Source organism: Staurois parvus, unplaced genomic scaffold, assembly GCF_062004578.1.
Source record: "Staurois parvus isolate SC_StPar_1 unplaced genomic scaffold, SC_StPar_1.0 ptg001108l, whole genome shotgun sequence".
Lineage (NCBI taxonomy): Eukaryota > Metazoa > Chordata > Amphibia > Anura > Ranidae > Staurois > Staurois parvus.
In genome coordinates, this window is record NW_028318904.1 from 620,318 (window position 1) to 636,068 (window position 15,751).

Consider the following 15,751-nt stretch of genomic DNA (forward strand, 5'->3'; position numbering starts at 1 on the left):
CTGTGCTTTCCTGCCATCTCCTGTACTGTGCACTCCTGCCAACCCATACTATGCCCTCCTATCTCCCCCGTGCTGTGCCCTCCTGCCCCCTCTCTACTGTATCCCCCTAACCCCCTGTATTATGCCCTCCTGCCCCCCTGTACTGTGCATTCCTGCCCCCCCGTGCTGTGCTCTCCTGCCGCCCCGTACTGTACTCTCCTTCCCCCCGTACTGTGTCCTCTGACCCCCCTGTAATATGCCCTCCTGCCCCCTTATAATGTGCATTCATGCTCCCCCTTCACTGTGCCCTCCTGCCCCACTGTACTGTTTCCTCCTGGCCCCCCGTACTATGCCCTCCTGCTCCCCCTATACTGTACCCTCCTGCCCCCCATACTGTACCCCCCTGCCCCCTCTCTTCTGTACTCTCCTGTCCCCCTGTACTGTGTCCTCCTACCCCCCTGTAATATACCCTCCTGCCCCCCTATACTGTGCATTCCTGAACCCCCGTACTGCTCCCTTCTGCCCCCCCCCACGTTCTGTGCCCTCCTGTCTCCCCCCGCGTGCTGTGGCCTCCTGACCCCCCTGTACTGTACTCTCCTGCACTCCTGTACTGTGTCCTCATGCCCCCTTATACTGTGCATTCCTGCACTATACCCTCCTGCCCCCCTGTACAGTACCCTCCTGCCCTCCTGTACAGTACCCTCCTGCCCCCCCCTATACTGTGCCGTATTGCCTCCTTTACTGTGTCCTCCTGCCCCCCTATACTGTGCCCTCCTGCCCCCCTATACTGTGCCCTCCTGCCCCCCAATACCGTACCCTCCCCCCCCCTATACTGTGCCCTCCTGCCCCCCAATACCGTACCCTCCTCCCCCCCTATACTGTGCCCTCCTGCCCCCCAATACCGTACCCTCCTCCCCCCCTATACTGTGCCCTCCTGCCCCCCAATACCATACCCTCCTCCCCCCCTATACTGTGTCCTCCTGCCCCCCCCCCATACTGTTTCCTCCTGCCCTTCCTATACTGTGCCCTCCTGCCCCCCATTACTCTTCCCCTCTGATGCCTGGTCTTCTGCTCTACTGACTTTTTATATTGTTCAGATATTTGTGTTTAGTCTTTCATTTAGGTCATATTTTCTTGTTGTTTAATATTTATTTTATTGAAAGCACTAATAAATACGTTTCATTTTATCAACTATTTATACTTTACTTCTTGAGCGTAATACGTACATCGAGCAGGCTGGTAGGGGCCCCCAGTTCATTACTTTGCCCAGGGGCCCATGATGCTATTAAGATGTCCCTGACACTAATCATTCTACTGACACTAATGAGTTAAATATACCAAGCGACACTTACTGTCAATCTTTCCTTTTAGGATTTGGCTGAGGTCCCCCACAATCCTTCTGGACCCCCTTTTCAGAAGTAGCAGTCGGGGGTTCAAGGGCGAGCGTCCAGTAGATGGACAATACAGCCTCCTCCAACCTCCAGGCCAGCAGTGATCTCACCGTGTGGAGCGGATCAGAAGATACAACGATTATTTGGGACACATTTCAATGTTGGATAATTATCAGCTTTAGTGGTCAGGCTTCCCCCCTTCATACCAGAATATTATCTCCCAGTTTTGTTGCTTTTTTCACACATTTTTATTGTATCCTGTGTTTATTGAAAAGTTCATGAAGTTCTGTTAACATTTTAAAACAACTGTGTAATAGTGACTCTGATTGATGACCGTGGGACTGTGGTCCTCATACGAGGCGGGATCAAAAAGTTTGGAGACTAGTTTTGAAACATGCCAACAGACGGCAGTACAGGGCTGCATGCACAGTAACAGGGAGCACCTACCTTCATAAGTCAGTGTGCCAGAAGACATCATCCTGTGTACATCGGGAGCTGTGCAACTGGTGCTATTCTGACCACGTGCGTTACCATGTCTGCTATTTCATTGTGGACAGTTAGTTAGAACAAAAAGCAAATGTGAAATTTTGCGTGAGAGTGCCACAAAGATGTCTGACACAGTTCGGCAAGTTTACGGTGCTGCTGCAATGAGTCGTTCGAGGTGTTTGGAGGGGCACGCGCACTTCAAGAGTGGAATGACATCACTGGAAGACAACGAGAGATCAGGAAGACCTTCAACGAGCTGAAAATGCAGAAATTGCCCTTTTTCCGAAGATGAAGATTCAGCCCAAAGGTCAACATTTTTGAAAACATTGCAGAGATCCAGCGGTTTGCCCAAAAGACATCATCCTGTGTATATCGGGAGCTGTAAAACTGGTGCTCTTCTGACCACGTGCGTTACCACGTCTGCTATTTCATTGTGGACAGCTAGTTAGAACAAAAAGCAAATGTGAAATTTTGTGTGAGAGCGGGCAACTCTGCCATAAAGACGTCTGACACAATTTAGTTTACGGCGATGCTGCAATGAGTCGTTCGAGGTGTTTGGAGCGGCACACGCGCTTCAAGAGTGGAAGAGCATCACTGGAAGACGACGAGAGGTCAGGAAGACCTTCAACATGCCGAAAATGCTGAAAATGCCCTTTTTCGGAAGATGGAGATTCAGCTGAAAGGTCACCGTTTTTGAAAACATTGCGGAGATTAAACGATTTGCCCAAAAGATATCATCTTGTATACATAGGGAGCAAATCTGCCACAGAAACGTCTGACACAATTTACCAAGTTTACGGCGCTGCTGCAATGAGTCCTTCGAGGTGTTTGGAGTGGCACGAGCGCTTCAAGGATGGAAGAACATCACTGGAAGACAACGAGAGATCAGGAAGACCTCCAACGAGCTGAAAATGCCGAAAATGCCCTCTTTCCGAAGATGAAGATCCAGCACAAAGGTCACCGTTTGGAAAACATTGCGGAGATCCAGCGATTTGCCCAAAAGACATCGTCCTGTGTACATCGGGAGCAATTCGGCAAGTTTATGGTGCTGCTGCAATGAGTCATTCGAGGTGTTTGGAGCAGCGCATGTGCTTCAAGAGCGGAAAAACATCACTGGAAGACGACTAGAGAGATCAGGAAGACCTTCAAAATGCCGAAAATGCCCTCTTTCCGAAGATGAAGATTCAGCTCAATGGTCACCGTTTAGAAAACATTGCGGTGATCCAGCGACTTGCCCAAAAGACATCGTCCTGTGTACATCGGGAGCTGTGCAACTGGTGCTCTTCTGACCACGTGCGTTACCACGTCTGCTATTTCATTGTGGACAGCTAGTTAGAACAAAAAGCAAATGTGAAATTTTGTGTGAGAGCGGGCAACTCTGCCATAAAGACGTCTGACACAATTTAGTTTACGGAGATGCTGCAATGAGTCATTCGAGGTGTTTGGAGCGGCACACACGCTTCAAGAGCGGAAGAACATCACTGGAAGACGACGAGAGATCAGGAAGACCTTCAACATGCCGAAAATGCTGAAAATGCCTTTTTCCGAAATTATTATTATTACATCGAGTTTATATAGCACCAAAGGGTTTGCTCAGCGCTGTACAATAGAGGGGGGGACAATACATGAAACAGTACAACAATAACAAACAACGTACGAGGGGTAAGAGGGCCCTACTCTTTCAAGCTTACATTCTAGGAGGGAGGGGGTAGTGGGACAATAGGAAGTGGCTGAGGGGAATGAAGTGGCTGAGGGGAATGAAGTGGTGGGAGGAATGAGGGAGGATGGCCGTTAGGTGAGGGTGGGGTAGGCTTCCCTGAAGAGATGGGTTTTGAGGGAGCGCCTGAATGTGGGGAGGGAAGGCGACAGTCTGATGGATTGGGGCAGTGAGTTCCAGAGGATGGGGGAGGACCTGGAGAAGTCCTGCAGTTGTGCATGGGAGGAGGAGACCAGGGAGCAGGATAGAAGGAGGTCCTGTGAGGAGCGAAGGGTACGGGTAGGGTGGTACTTGGGGATCAGGTTGGTGAGGTAGTCAGGGGCAGTGTTGTGAACGGCTTTGTAGGTCAGGGTTAGAAGTTTAAATTTGATGCGTTGGGCAATCGGGAGCCAGTGGAGGGAGAGGCAGAGGGGGGTGGCAGAGGTGGAGCGGGTGGTGAGGTGGATGAGTCTGGCCGCTGAGTTCAGGATGGTCTGGAGCGTGGAGAGTCTGCACTTGGGTAGGCCAATGAGAAGAGAGTTGCAGTAGTCAAAGGTCACAGTTTTTGAAAACATTGCCGAGATTAAACGATTTGCCCAAAAGACATCGTCCTGTGTACATCGGGAGCAAATCTGCCACAGAGACGTCTGACACAATTTATCAAGTTTACGGCGCTGCTGCAATGAGTAATTTGAGGTGTTTGGAGCAGCGCATGCGCTTCAAGAGTGGAAGAACATCACTGGAAGATGACTAGAGAGATCAGGAAGACCTTCAAAATGCCGAAAATGCCCTCTTTCCGAAGATGAAGATTCAGCTCAATGGTCACCGTTTAGAAAACATTGCGGTGATCCAGCGACTTGCCCAAAAGACATCATCCTGTGTACATCGGGAGCTGTGCAACTGGTGCTCTTCTGACCATGTGCGTTACCACGTCTGCTATTTCATCATGGAAAACAAGTTAGAACGAAGAACAAATGTGATGTTCTGCGTGAAACCAGGCAAATCACTGGATCTCCACAATGTTTTACAAATGGCGACCTTTGAGCTGGATCTTCATCTTCGGAAAGAGGGCATTTTCAGCTCGTTGAAGGTCTTCCTGATCTCTCGTTGTCTTCCAGTGATGTTCTTGCCGAATTGTGTCAGAGGTCTCTGTGGCAGATTTGCCCCCGATGTACACAGGACGATGTCTTTTGGGCAAATCACTGGATCTCCGCAATGTTTGACCTTTGAGCTGGATCTTCATCTTCGGAAAGAGGGCATTTTCAGCTCGTTGAAGGACTTCCTGATCTCTTGTTGTCTTCCAGTGATGTTCTTGCCGAATTGTGTCAGAGGTCTCTGTGGCAGATTTGCTCCCGATGTACACAGGACGATGTCTGTTGGGCAAACCACTGGATCTCAGCAATGTTTTCCAAATGGTGACCTTTGAGCTGGATCTTCATCTTCGGTAAGAGGGCATGTTCGGCATTTTGAGCTCGTTGAAGGTCTACCTGATCTCTCGTTATCTTTCAGTGATGTTCTTCCGCTCCTGAAGCGCGTGTGACGCTCCAAACCCCTCGAACGACTCATTGCGGCAGCGCCGTAAAAGTGCCGAATCGTGTCAGGCGTCTTTGTGGCAGATTTGCCCGATTTCATGCCAAATTTCACATTTACCTTTTGTTTTAACTTGCTGTCCACAATGAAATAGCAGACATGGTCAGAATAGCACCAGTTACACAGCTCCCGATGTACACAGGACAATGCCTTTTGGCACACTGCCTTATGAAGACCGATGCTCCCTGTGACTGTGCGTGCATCCTGGTGCTGCCATCTGTTGGCGTGTTACAAAACTAGTATCAAAACTTTTTTATGCCGCCTCGTAATACCCGTCGGACCGTCTCCAATCAGTGTAGATGGGATCCCAAGACTGGACCTCATCTAAAGTGCTCCAGAAATGGGACCACACTGGGCGCATTCTGGTATGTTTGGACTTTGGATGCTTCTTGCTATCGGAGAATGACTGGATGAAATGGTGGTCGTTGGGCTACGATCTCTAATAGGGGCCATATCTTCAACAAGTCAGTCAATAAAAATAAAAATGAATTTTATTGAATCTAAAAGTACAATACAGATATCTGTACGGACATTTACATCCTGAAGAGATCGACATGTACAAAGATATCTGCATAAAATACGCCGGATGTATCAGTGGAGCTATCGGAGCTTCTAGAATACAACTCAGTGCACCATCTTCCATTGAAGGGACTGTAGTTGTTGTCCATAGAGAAGTGGAAGAGTCATTCCCATGTATAAAATGTTCATTATGATGATGGAACACAAATCTGGGTACAAATTGCCGTACTTCCTCTACTGTGTGGGGTTCCAGTATAGTCTGTGGCAGGGCTTTTCTTCAGCGAGAACATGGGGGAATGTATGGAATCACAAGGGGGTGTGCTGGGGGGGCCTATTGATGTTGGCTTCTGAAGGATCTATTGTTTCTGGAAGGGATCTATTTTTGCATGGGGTCTATTGTTGCTGGTGAGGGTTTTATTGTTGGTAGGGGCATATTATGTTTCTAGGGGGTCATTTGTTTCTGGGAGGGATCTACAGTTAAGCAAGGTGTCTATTCCTGCTAGAGGGGATCTATTTTTGCATGGGGTCTTTTGTTGCTGGTGAGGGTTCTATTGTTGCTAGGGGCATATTATGTTTCTAGGGGGTCATTTGTTTCAGGGAGGGATCTACTGTTAAGCGAGGGGTCTGGTCTTGCTGGAGGGGATCTATTTTTGCATGGGGTCTATTGTTGCTGGTGAGGGTTCTATTGTTGGTAGGGGCATACTATGTTTCTGGGGGGTCATTTGTTTCTGGGAAGGATCTACTGTTAAGCGAGGGGTCTGGTCTTGCTGGAGGGGATCTATTTTTGCATGGGGTCTATTGTTGCTGGTGAGGGTTCTATTGTTGGTAGGGGCATACTATGTTTCTGGGGGGTCATTTGTTTCTGGGAGGGATCTACTGTTAAGCGAGGGGTCTGGTCTTGCTGGAGGGGATCTATTTTTGCATGGGGTCTATTGTTGCTGGTGAGGGTTCTATTGTTGTTAGGGGCATACTATGTTTCTGGGGGGTCATTTGTTTCTGGGAGGGATCTACTGTTAAGCGAGGGGTCTATTCTTGCTGGATGGGATCTATTTTTGCATGGGGTCTATTGTTGCTGGTGAGGGTTATATTGTTGGTAGGGCATATTACGTTTTTGTTTCTGGGAGGGATCTACTTTTAAGCAAAGGGTCAATTCCTGCTGGAGGGGATCTATATTTTCATGGGGTCTATTGTTACTGGTGAGGGTTCTATGCTAAGGGTATATTATGTTTCTGGAAGGGTCATTTGCTTCTGGAAGGGATCTACTATTCAGCAATGGATCTATTGTTGCTGGAGGAGATCTTTTTTTGCATGAAGTCTATTGTTGCTGGTGAGGGTTCTATTGTTGGTAGGGGTATATTATGTTTCTGGGGGGTCCTTTGTTTCTGGGAGGGATATACTCTTAAGCGAGGGGTCTATTCTTGCTGGAGGGGATCTATTTTTCCTGGAGGGGATCTATTTCTGCATGGGGTCTATTGTTGCTGGTGAGGGTTCTATTGTTGTTAGGGGCATATTATGTTTCTGGTGGGCCATTTGTTTCTGGGAGGGATCTACTATTAAGCAAGGGGTCTATTATTTCTGGAGGGGATCTATTTGTGCATGGGGTCTATTGTTGCTGGTGAGGGTTCTATTGTTGGTAGGGGTGTATTATGTTTCTGGGGGGTAATTTTTTTCTGGGAGGGAACTACTGTTAATAGAGGGGTCTATGGTTGCTGGAGGGGTCTGCTGTTATATGTATATTGTGTCTTCTATATGCCTAGGGGCTTGATTTTATACACCTGTGGCCATGGAGGTGGTTGGAATACCTGAATCACATGATTTGAAGGGCTGGCCCAGTACTTTTGGCAATATGGTGTATGCTGCAATTGTGTTTGCCTTCGATCCTCCTGAAGAGGCAGGACCTGAAACGCGTCGGGGAGTACAGGAATCCATTCACCCCCCAATGGAATCATTGTAGAGATGATTGGATGAGTTCAGTACTATATATGGTGTACCAGAACTCGCTTCAAATGTTTTTATATCTTCTATTTTACATGCTTGTAATAATAAAGATTCCCACCATTTTTTTGTTGTTGTTACTTCTTTATTTACAGAGAAAATATATACAAAATTTACAAAGTACGGTTACAAAACATTCACCTACAACAGTCCCATGACACGAGCATCAAGGAGGGGCTCCAGATGGGCAAGATTAGTCTACGGATGGCTACCACCAGGCATGAGGCCAACCAGGCCATGATTCTAGAGGACCTCTTGTTCCAGGTGCCGGTGGTCTTACATTAGATGGGAAAATCCCAGTGGTCCTCCTCTGTCTGGGGGCATGCCCATTGGTGGACCTAAGGGCCCCTGCACCTCTGGACCCCTTTAGATTACACAGCCCCTGCACCTCTGGACCCCTTTACATTACACAGCCCCTCTGCACCTCTGGACCCCATTATATTACACAGCCCCTGCACCCCTGGAGCCCTTTACATTACACAGCCTCTTCAGCTCTGGGGCCCTTTACATTACACAGCCCCTGCACCTCTGGACCCCTTTACATTACACAGCCGCCCTTTACATTGCACAGCCCCTGCACCTCTGGACCCCTGTACATTACACAGCCCCTGCACCCAGGGCCATAGATAAGGGGGTACCACCAGTCCTCCTGTATAGGGCCCAGGCCAGCAGGGGGGCACAGATAGCTGGGTAAATCGGATGCGGACAGGGAGGGTGATGGGTGTGGCAGGGGGGCAATTACTGGAACCAATCCCCTGTATGGCTTTCTCTACAGCAGCTGAAAGCTGGATTCTTCTCTTCAGGTTCCAGTAATTGCCTTCAGGGCTGCTGTTAGAAACCACGGGGCTCCATACAGCCAACCTAAAAGGGCCCCTTAAAAAAAAACCCACAAACTTTACTATGCTTCAGTTATGAATGCACACAGTAAGTGATCAGTACCGATCACTCATTGTGTTCATTTAGGAAAGGAAGGGGCTGGTCAATGTGACATAATTATCTGACCCTTCCCCCGCTCTCCATCCTGAAGGATCCTATTGTGTGCTTGCAGCTGCCACTGGGAAGGAGAGGAGGGAAGCCGGCACTGTGGGGGCCCAGACAGCCGGGTGAATCAGATGTGCACAGGGAGTGCGATTGGCACGGCGGTCTGTTTTAGTTTTTAGTCTGTTCATCCTTCAGAAGCTTTAAAGTTTACATTTCCCACTTTTTTGCATTCTTTAGTGTATTTATTTCATCCCCATTCTGATGCTCGGTCTGAACTTCAGCAAGTCCCACTCATGTGATTCAGGTGTTCCAATCCCCTCCATATCATGTGATTTAGGTGTTCCAATCCCCTCCATATCATGTGATTCAGGTGTTCCAATCCCCTCCCAATCATGTGATTCAGGTGTTCCAATCCCCTCCATATCATGTGATTTAGGTGTTCCAATCCCCTCCATATCATGTGATTCAGGTGTTCCAATCCCCTCCATGGACACAGGTGTATACAATCACACCCCTAGGCATGCAGACGGCTTCTACAAACATTGGTGAAAGAATGGGTCGCTCTCAGGAGCTCAGTGACTCCAAGCGTGGTCCCGTGATAGGTGGTCACCTGGGCAATAAGTCCATCCGTGACATTTCCTGGCTACTAAATATTCCACGCTCAACTGTTAGTGGGATTATAACAAAGTGGAAGCAACTGGGAACAACAGCCACTCAGCCACCAAGTGGTAGGCCATGTCACATGACAGGACGGGGTCAGCGCATGCTGAAGCGCACAGTGCGCAGAAGTCGCCAACTGTCTGCAGAGTCAATAGCTAAAGACCTCCAAACTTGGTGTGGCCTTCAGATGAGCCCAACAACAGTGTGTAGAGAGCTTCATGGAATGGGTTTCCATGGCCGAGCAGCTGCATCCAAGCCTTCCATCACCAAGTGCAATGCAAAGCGTCGGATGCCGTGGTGTAAAGCATGCCGCCACGGGACTCTAGAGCAGAGGAGGCGTGTTCTCTGGAGTGACCAATCACGCTTCTCTGTCTGGCAATCTGATGGACATGTCTGGGTTTGGCGTTTGCCAGGAGAACGGTACTTGCCTGACTGCATTGTGCCAAGTGTAAAGTTTGGTGGAGGGGGGATTATGGTGTGGGGTTGTTTTTTAGGGGTTGGGCTTGGCCCCCTAGTTCCAGTGAGGGGAACTCTTAAGGCATCAGCATATCAAAATATTTTGGACAATTTCATGCCCCCAACTTTGTGGGAAGAGTTTGGGGATGGCCCCTTCCTGTTCCAACATGACTGCCCACCAGTGCACAAAGCAAGGTCCATAAAGACATGGAGGAGCCAGTTTGGGGTGGAGGAACTTGACTGTCCTGCACAGAGTCCTGACCTCAACCCCATAGAACACCTTTGGGATGAATTAGAGCGGAGACTGCGAGCCAGGCCTCCTCCCCCGACATCAGTGCCTGACCTGACAAATGTGCTTCTGGAAGAATGGTCCAACCTTCCCATAGACACCCTCCTAAACCTTGTGGACGGCCTTCCCAGAAGAGTTGAAGTTGTTATAGCTGCAAAGGGCGGGGCCAACTCAATATTGAACCCTACGGACTAAGACTGGGAGGCCATTAAAGTTCATGTGCGTGGAAAGGGTGGGGCCAACTCAATATTGAACCCTACGGACTAAGACTGGGGGGCCATTAAAGGTCATGTGGATGGAAAGGGGCGGGCCAACTCAATATTGAACCCTACGGACTAAGACTGGGGGGCCATTAAAGGTCATGTGTGTGGAAAGGGCGGAGACCAATAGTTTTGACAACGTAATGTATCTCTGCAGCAAGAACTTCAATGGGTCTTTCCAGGGAGAGACATTTACTGGATTCCAGAACAGGTGACACAGAGTATTTGTAAATATTACAATGAACAGAAGTCCTCAGAGTCCCATTCATCATTCATACTACAGCAAGCATAGAGATGTTACGCCATCCAGCATATCTCCAATCTATCATATGCACCTACGTAGCTTCCATGCATGCAATAATGTGTTTGACAATCTAGACCTGGGCTTCAGCAATGAATAATATAACGGCTCAAGCTTCTCTCTGAAATATCACTGAGAAAAGCTGAAAAAGGTTTCTGATTGGTTGACTAAACACATTTGATCTCAACATGAAAAGGTCCTACTTGCAATTACCAGAAATAACAATGAAGGTAACTGTTTACCAAGTTACCCTGTGAATGTCATTTAGCATGAATACCCCTCAAGTCTAATTACCATCATTAAATACTTCTTGTATGGTCAAATAACATTCTTTATCAGACCTCCAGGTCACTCATGGCATTGGCCATTCTATAGACCTCCAGGTCACTCATGGCATTGGCCATTCTATAGACCTCCAGTTCACTCATGGCATTGGCCATTCTATAGACCTCCAGGTCACTCATGGCATTGGCCATTCTATAGACCTCCAGGTTACCCATTGGCCATTCTCTATACCTACTGGTCACTCTCTTGGCATTGGCCATTCTATAGACTTCTTGGTCACATTCCTGGCATTGGCCATTCTATAGACATCAAGGTCATTCTCCTGGCATTGGCCATTCTATAGATCTCAAGGTCACTCTCCTGACATTGGCCATTCTATAGAGCTCTTAGTCACTCTCCTGGCATTGGCCATTCTAAAGACCTCTTAGTCACTCTCCTGGCTTTGGCCATTCTATAGACCTCTTGGCCACATTTCTGGCATTGGCCATTCAATAAACATTAAGGTCACTCTCCTGGCATTGGGCATTCTATAGACCTCCAGGTCACTCTCCTGGCATTGGGCATTCTATAGACCTCCAGGTAACTCATGGTATTGGCCATTCAATAAACATTAAGGTCACTCTCCTGGCATTGGGCATTCTATAGACCTCCAGGTCACTCTCCTGGCATTGGCCATTCTATAGACCTCCAGGTCACTCTCCTGGCATTGGCCATTCTATAGACCTCCAGGTTACTCTCCTGGCACTGGCCATTCTATAAACCTTTCAGTTTACCCATTGGCCATTCTATAGACCTCCCGGTCACTCTTTAGACCTTCTGTTCATTTTCCTGGCTTTGGACAGTCTATAGACCTCCTGGTTACTCTCCTGGCATTAGCTATTCTATAGATATCCTGGTCATTATCCTGGCTTTGGCCATGCTATAGACATTCAGGTCACTCTCCTGGTATTGGCCATTCTATAGACCTCCAGGTCACTCTCCTGGCATTTGCCATTCTATAGACCTTTGATTCTCTCTCCTAGCATTGGTCATTCTATAGACTTCCTGGTCACATTCCTGGCATTGGCCATGCTATGGACATTCAGGTCACTCTCCTGGCACTGACCATTCTATAGACCTCCAGGTCACATTCCTGGTATTGGCCATGCTATAGACCTCCAGGTTGCTCTCCTGGCACTGGCCATTCTATAGACCTTCCAGTTTACCCATTGGCCATTCTTTAGACCTCCTGGTCACTCTCCTGGCATTGCCCATTCTATAGACCTTCAGGTCAGTCTCCTGGAATTGGCCATTCTATAGATATCCTGGTCACTCTCCTGGAATTGGCCATTCTATAGATATCCTGGTCATTCTCCTGGCTTTGGCCATGCTATAGACATTCAGGTCACTTTCCTGGTATTGGCCATTCTATAGATCTCCAGGTAACTCTCTTGGCATTTGCCATTCTATAGACCTTTGGGTCTCTCTCCTAGCATTGGTCATTCTATAGATCTTCCAGTTTATCCATTAGCCATTCTATTGACCTCCTGGTCACTCTCCTGGAATTGGCCATTCTATAGACCTCCTGGTCACTCTCCTGGCATTGGCCATCCTATAGACCTCCAGGTCACTCTTGTAGCATTTGCAGTGCATCTGTGTCCATGAAGTTTACGGAACTTTGCCTCTTCCGGTGGGTTTTACGATGAGTAAAGGTTGGGTTGTCTTGTTGAGAAATGTAGAAATGTTTGTGCAGCACGAGTCTGATAGGATCTTAGCACCTCGCCTTGGAATATTAGGCAACATACCTTCCTGTGCTTTACGACATCCTATTTCCCAGCAGATTGCATGCTGGGTGTAGACTGTGTTGTGTTTTTCTGTCCATTCACTGCCAGACGGATCTACTGGAGGACAAATATGAACTTCTATTTCTGGGTCCTTATTGTGGGTGTGATTGGTAAGTCTCCAACTCTAGAAGGCAATGGGAGCCTGCTGGCATAGTTATGTGAGCTTCCATTGCTGACTTGTTTCTGAAGCTGCATCATCCATGACTGCCCTTCCATGCTTGGTATGGAACAAGCATGACCATACCAGCTGTGGAGATACAAAGCTGTCCTCATTGTGGGTCACACTGTAGTGAAACGAGGATATTGATGACAGCTCTGGGCTGTGTGCCCTCAAAAACAAGTCAGCAGTATAACAATAGCATTTTTCTTGTGCTCTGTAGATCATAAAATGTTCTGATATGAAATAATTTTCACTGTTATTATTAATACTTTGTCCCGTCCCAATGAGGCTCATTTTCTGCAACCTCTTTGCAGCCACATCCTGTGATGGCTGCAATGCATTTCTCGGTGGGTTTCCTGATGGTGACAACAGTGTATCATGTCTGTATAATGTGTGCTGATATGGTTGATTGTTGATTGAATGCCTAGACCTTCACCCCTCAGATCACCCCAACTCCTGCACCTTCACCCCTCAGATCACCCAAATCCTGCTCCTTCACCCCTCAGATCACCCAAATCCTGCACCTTCACCGCTCAGATCACCCCAACTCCTACACCTTCACCCCTCAGATCACCCCAACTCCTACACCTTCACCCCTCATATCACCCCAAATTCTACACCTCCACCCCTCATATAACCCTAACTCCTGCACCTTCACCCCTAAGATCACCCCAAATTCTGCACCTTCACCCCAACTCCTGCACCTTCATCCATAAGATCACCCCAAATCCTACACCTTCACAACTTAGAATACCCCAACTCCTGCACCTTCTCCCCTCAGATCACCCCAAATTCTGCACCTTCACACCTCAGATCAACCCGATTCCAGCACCTTCACCCCTCAGATCATCCCAATTACAGCACCTTCACCCCTCAGATCACTCCAAACCTTGTACCTTCATGCCTCAGATCACCCCAAATCCTGTACCTTCACACCTCAGATCACCCCAATTACAGCACCTTCACACCTCAGATCACCCCAAGTCCCACCTTCACACTTCAGATCACCACAATTCCAGCACCTTCACCCCTCAGATCACCACAACTCCTGCACCTTCACTCCTCAGATTACCCTAAATCCTGCACCCTCACAACTCAGATCACCCCAAATCCAGCACCTTCACTCCTCAGATTACCCCAGTTACAGCACCTTAACACCTCAGATCACCCCAATTCCCACCTTCATACTTCAGATCACCTCAAGTTCTACATCTTTACACTTCAGAGCACCCCAGATCCTGCACATTCACACCTCAGATCACCCCAATTCCTGAACCTTCACACCTCAGATCACCCCAATACCAGCACCTTCACCCCTCAGATCACCACAAATCATACACCTTCACACTTCAGATAACTCCAGTTCCTACATCTTCACCCCTCAGATCAAATGTCTGCACCTTGTCCCTTCAGATCACCCCAATTTCTGTACTTTCACACCTCAGATTGCCCCAAATCCTACACCCTTACCCCTCAGATCACCCCAAATCCTTCACTTTTACACTTCAGATCACCCCAATTCCAGCACCTTCACACCTCAGATCATCCCAATTTCAGCACCTTCACCCCTTAGATCACCACAAATCCTACGTATTTACACCTCAGATAACTCCAATTCCTACATCTTCACACCTCAGATTGCGCCAAATCCTACACCTTCACCCCTCAGATCACCCCTATTCCTGCACCCCTAATATCACCCCAATTCCTACACCTTCACACCTCAGATTGCACCAAATCCTACACCTTCACCCCTCAGATCACCCCTATTCCTGCACCCCTAATATCACCCCAATTCCTGCACCTTCACACCTCAGAACAGAATGGGAACAGAAAGCATCACACTGTATTCTATAAATGTTCAGCAGTATTTTTATTTTTAAAGCAGCACTATAGTCGTGTTGGGGCTTACCCTTAGATGTACCTATAGGAGGAAGTTCAGCACACAGCGAATGGCATATGGCAACCAACCATAGGATTGGATGACATATATGGATGGGGATTGGGTGGCATATACACTCACCGGCCTCTTTATTAGGTCCACCTGTTCAATTGCTTCGTAACACAAATTGCTTATCAGCCAATCACATGGCAGCAACTCAATGCGTTTAGGCATCTGGTGAATACAACTTGCTGAAGTTCAAACCGAGCATCAGAATGGGGAAGAAAGGGGACTGAAGTGACTTTGAACATGGCATGGTTGTTGGTGCCAGACGAGCTGGTCTAAGGATTTAAAAAATTGTTCATCTCCTGGGATTTTCACGCACAACCATCTCTAGGGATTACAGAGAATGGTCCGAAAAAGAGAAAATATCCAGTGAGTGGCAGTTGTGTGGAGGAAAATGCCATGTTGATGTCAGAGGTCACAGGAGAATGGGCAGACTGGTTGGAGATGACAGAAAGGCAACAGTAACTCCAATAACCCCTCGTTACATCCAAGGTATGCAGAATCCCATCTCTGAATGCCCGACACATCCAACCTTGAAACAGATGGGCTACAGCAGCAGAAGACCACACCGGGTGCCACTCCTGTCAGCTAAGAACAGGAAACAGAGGCTACAATTCACACGGCTCACCAAAATTGGACAATAGAAGATTGGAAAAACATTGCCTGGTCTGATGAGTCTGGATTCAGCTGTGACATTGAGATGGGTAGGGTAAGAATTTGGTTGAACAACCTGAAAGCATGGACCAATCCTGCCTTGTATCAACGGTTTCAGCTGGTGGTGGGGGTGTCATAGTGTGGTGGATCCATCCTGCCTTGTATCAACGGTTCAGGCTGGTAGTGGTGGTGTCATGGTGTGGGGGATCCATCCTGCCTTGTATCAATGGTTCAGGCTGGCGGTGGTGGTGTCATGGTGTGGGGGATCCATCCTGCCT

At 48.0% G+C, this 15,751-nt stretch overlaps 2 protein-coding genes across 3 annotated transcripts in view; both read left to right on the top strand.

The window, feature by feature from the left end:
* Nucleotides 1-2,447, top strand: part of LOC149440237 (uncharacterized) — a 41,888-nt gene extending 39,441 nt beyond the window's left edge. Inside the window, exon 9 of the mRNA XM_089658875.1 lies at nt 1,351-2,447. Within this exon, the coding sequence (XP_089515001.1) occupies nt 1,351-1,401 (51 nt within the window). The 3' untranslated portion in view covers nt 1,402-2,447. The remainder of the gene's footprint in view (nt 1-1,350) is intronic.
* Nucleotides 2,448-12,716: 10,269 nt separating this feature from the next.
* The window catches only part of LOC149440238 (uncharacterized), a 49,640-nt gene continuing 46,605 nt past the window's right edge, over nt 12,717-15,751 (top strand). For both annotated transcript variants that reach the window (XM_089658876.1, XM_089658877.1), the window contains exon 1: nt 12,717-12,821. In XM_089658876.1, the coding sequence (XP_089515002.1) occupies nt 12,782-12,821 (40 nt within the window). In that variant the 5' untranslated portion in view covers nt 12,717-12,781. The remainder of the gene's footprint in view (nt 12,822-15,751) is intronic.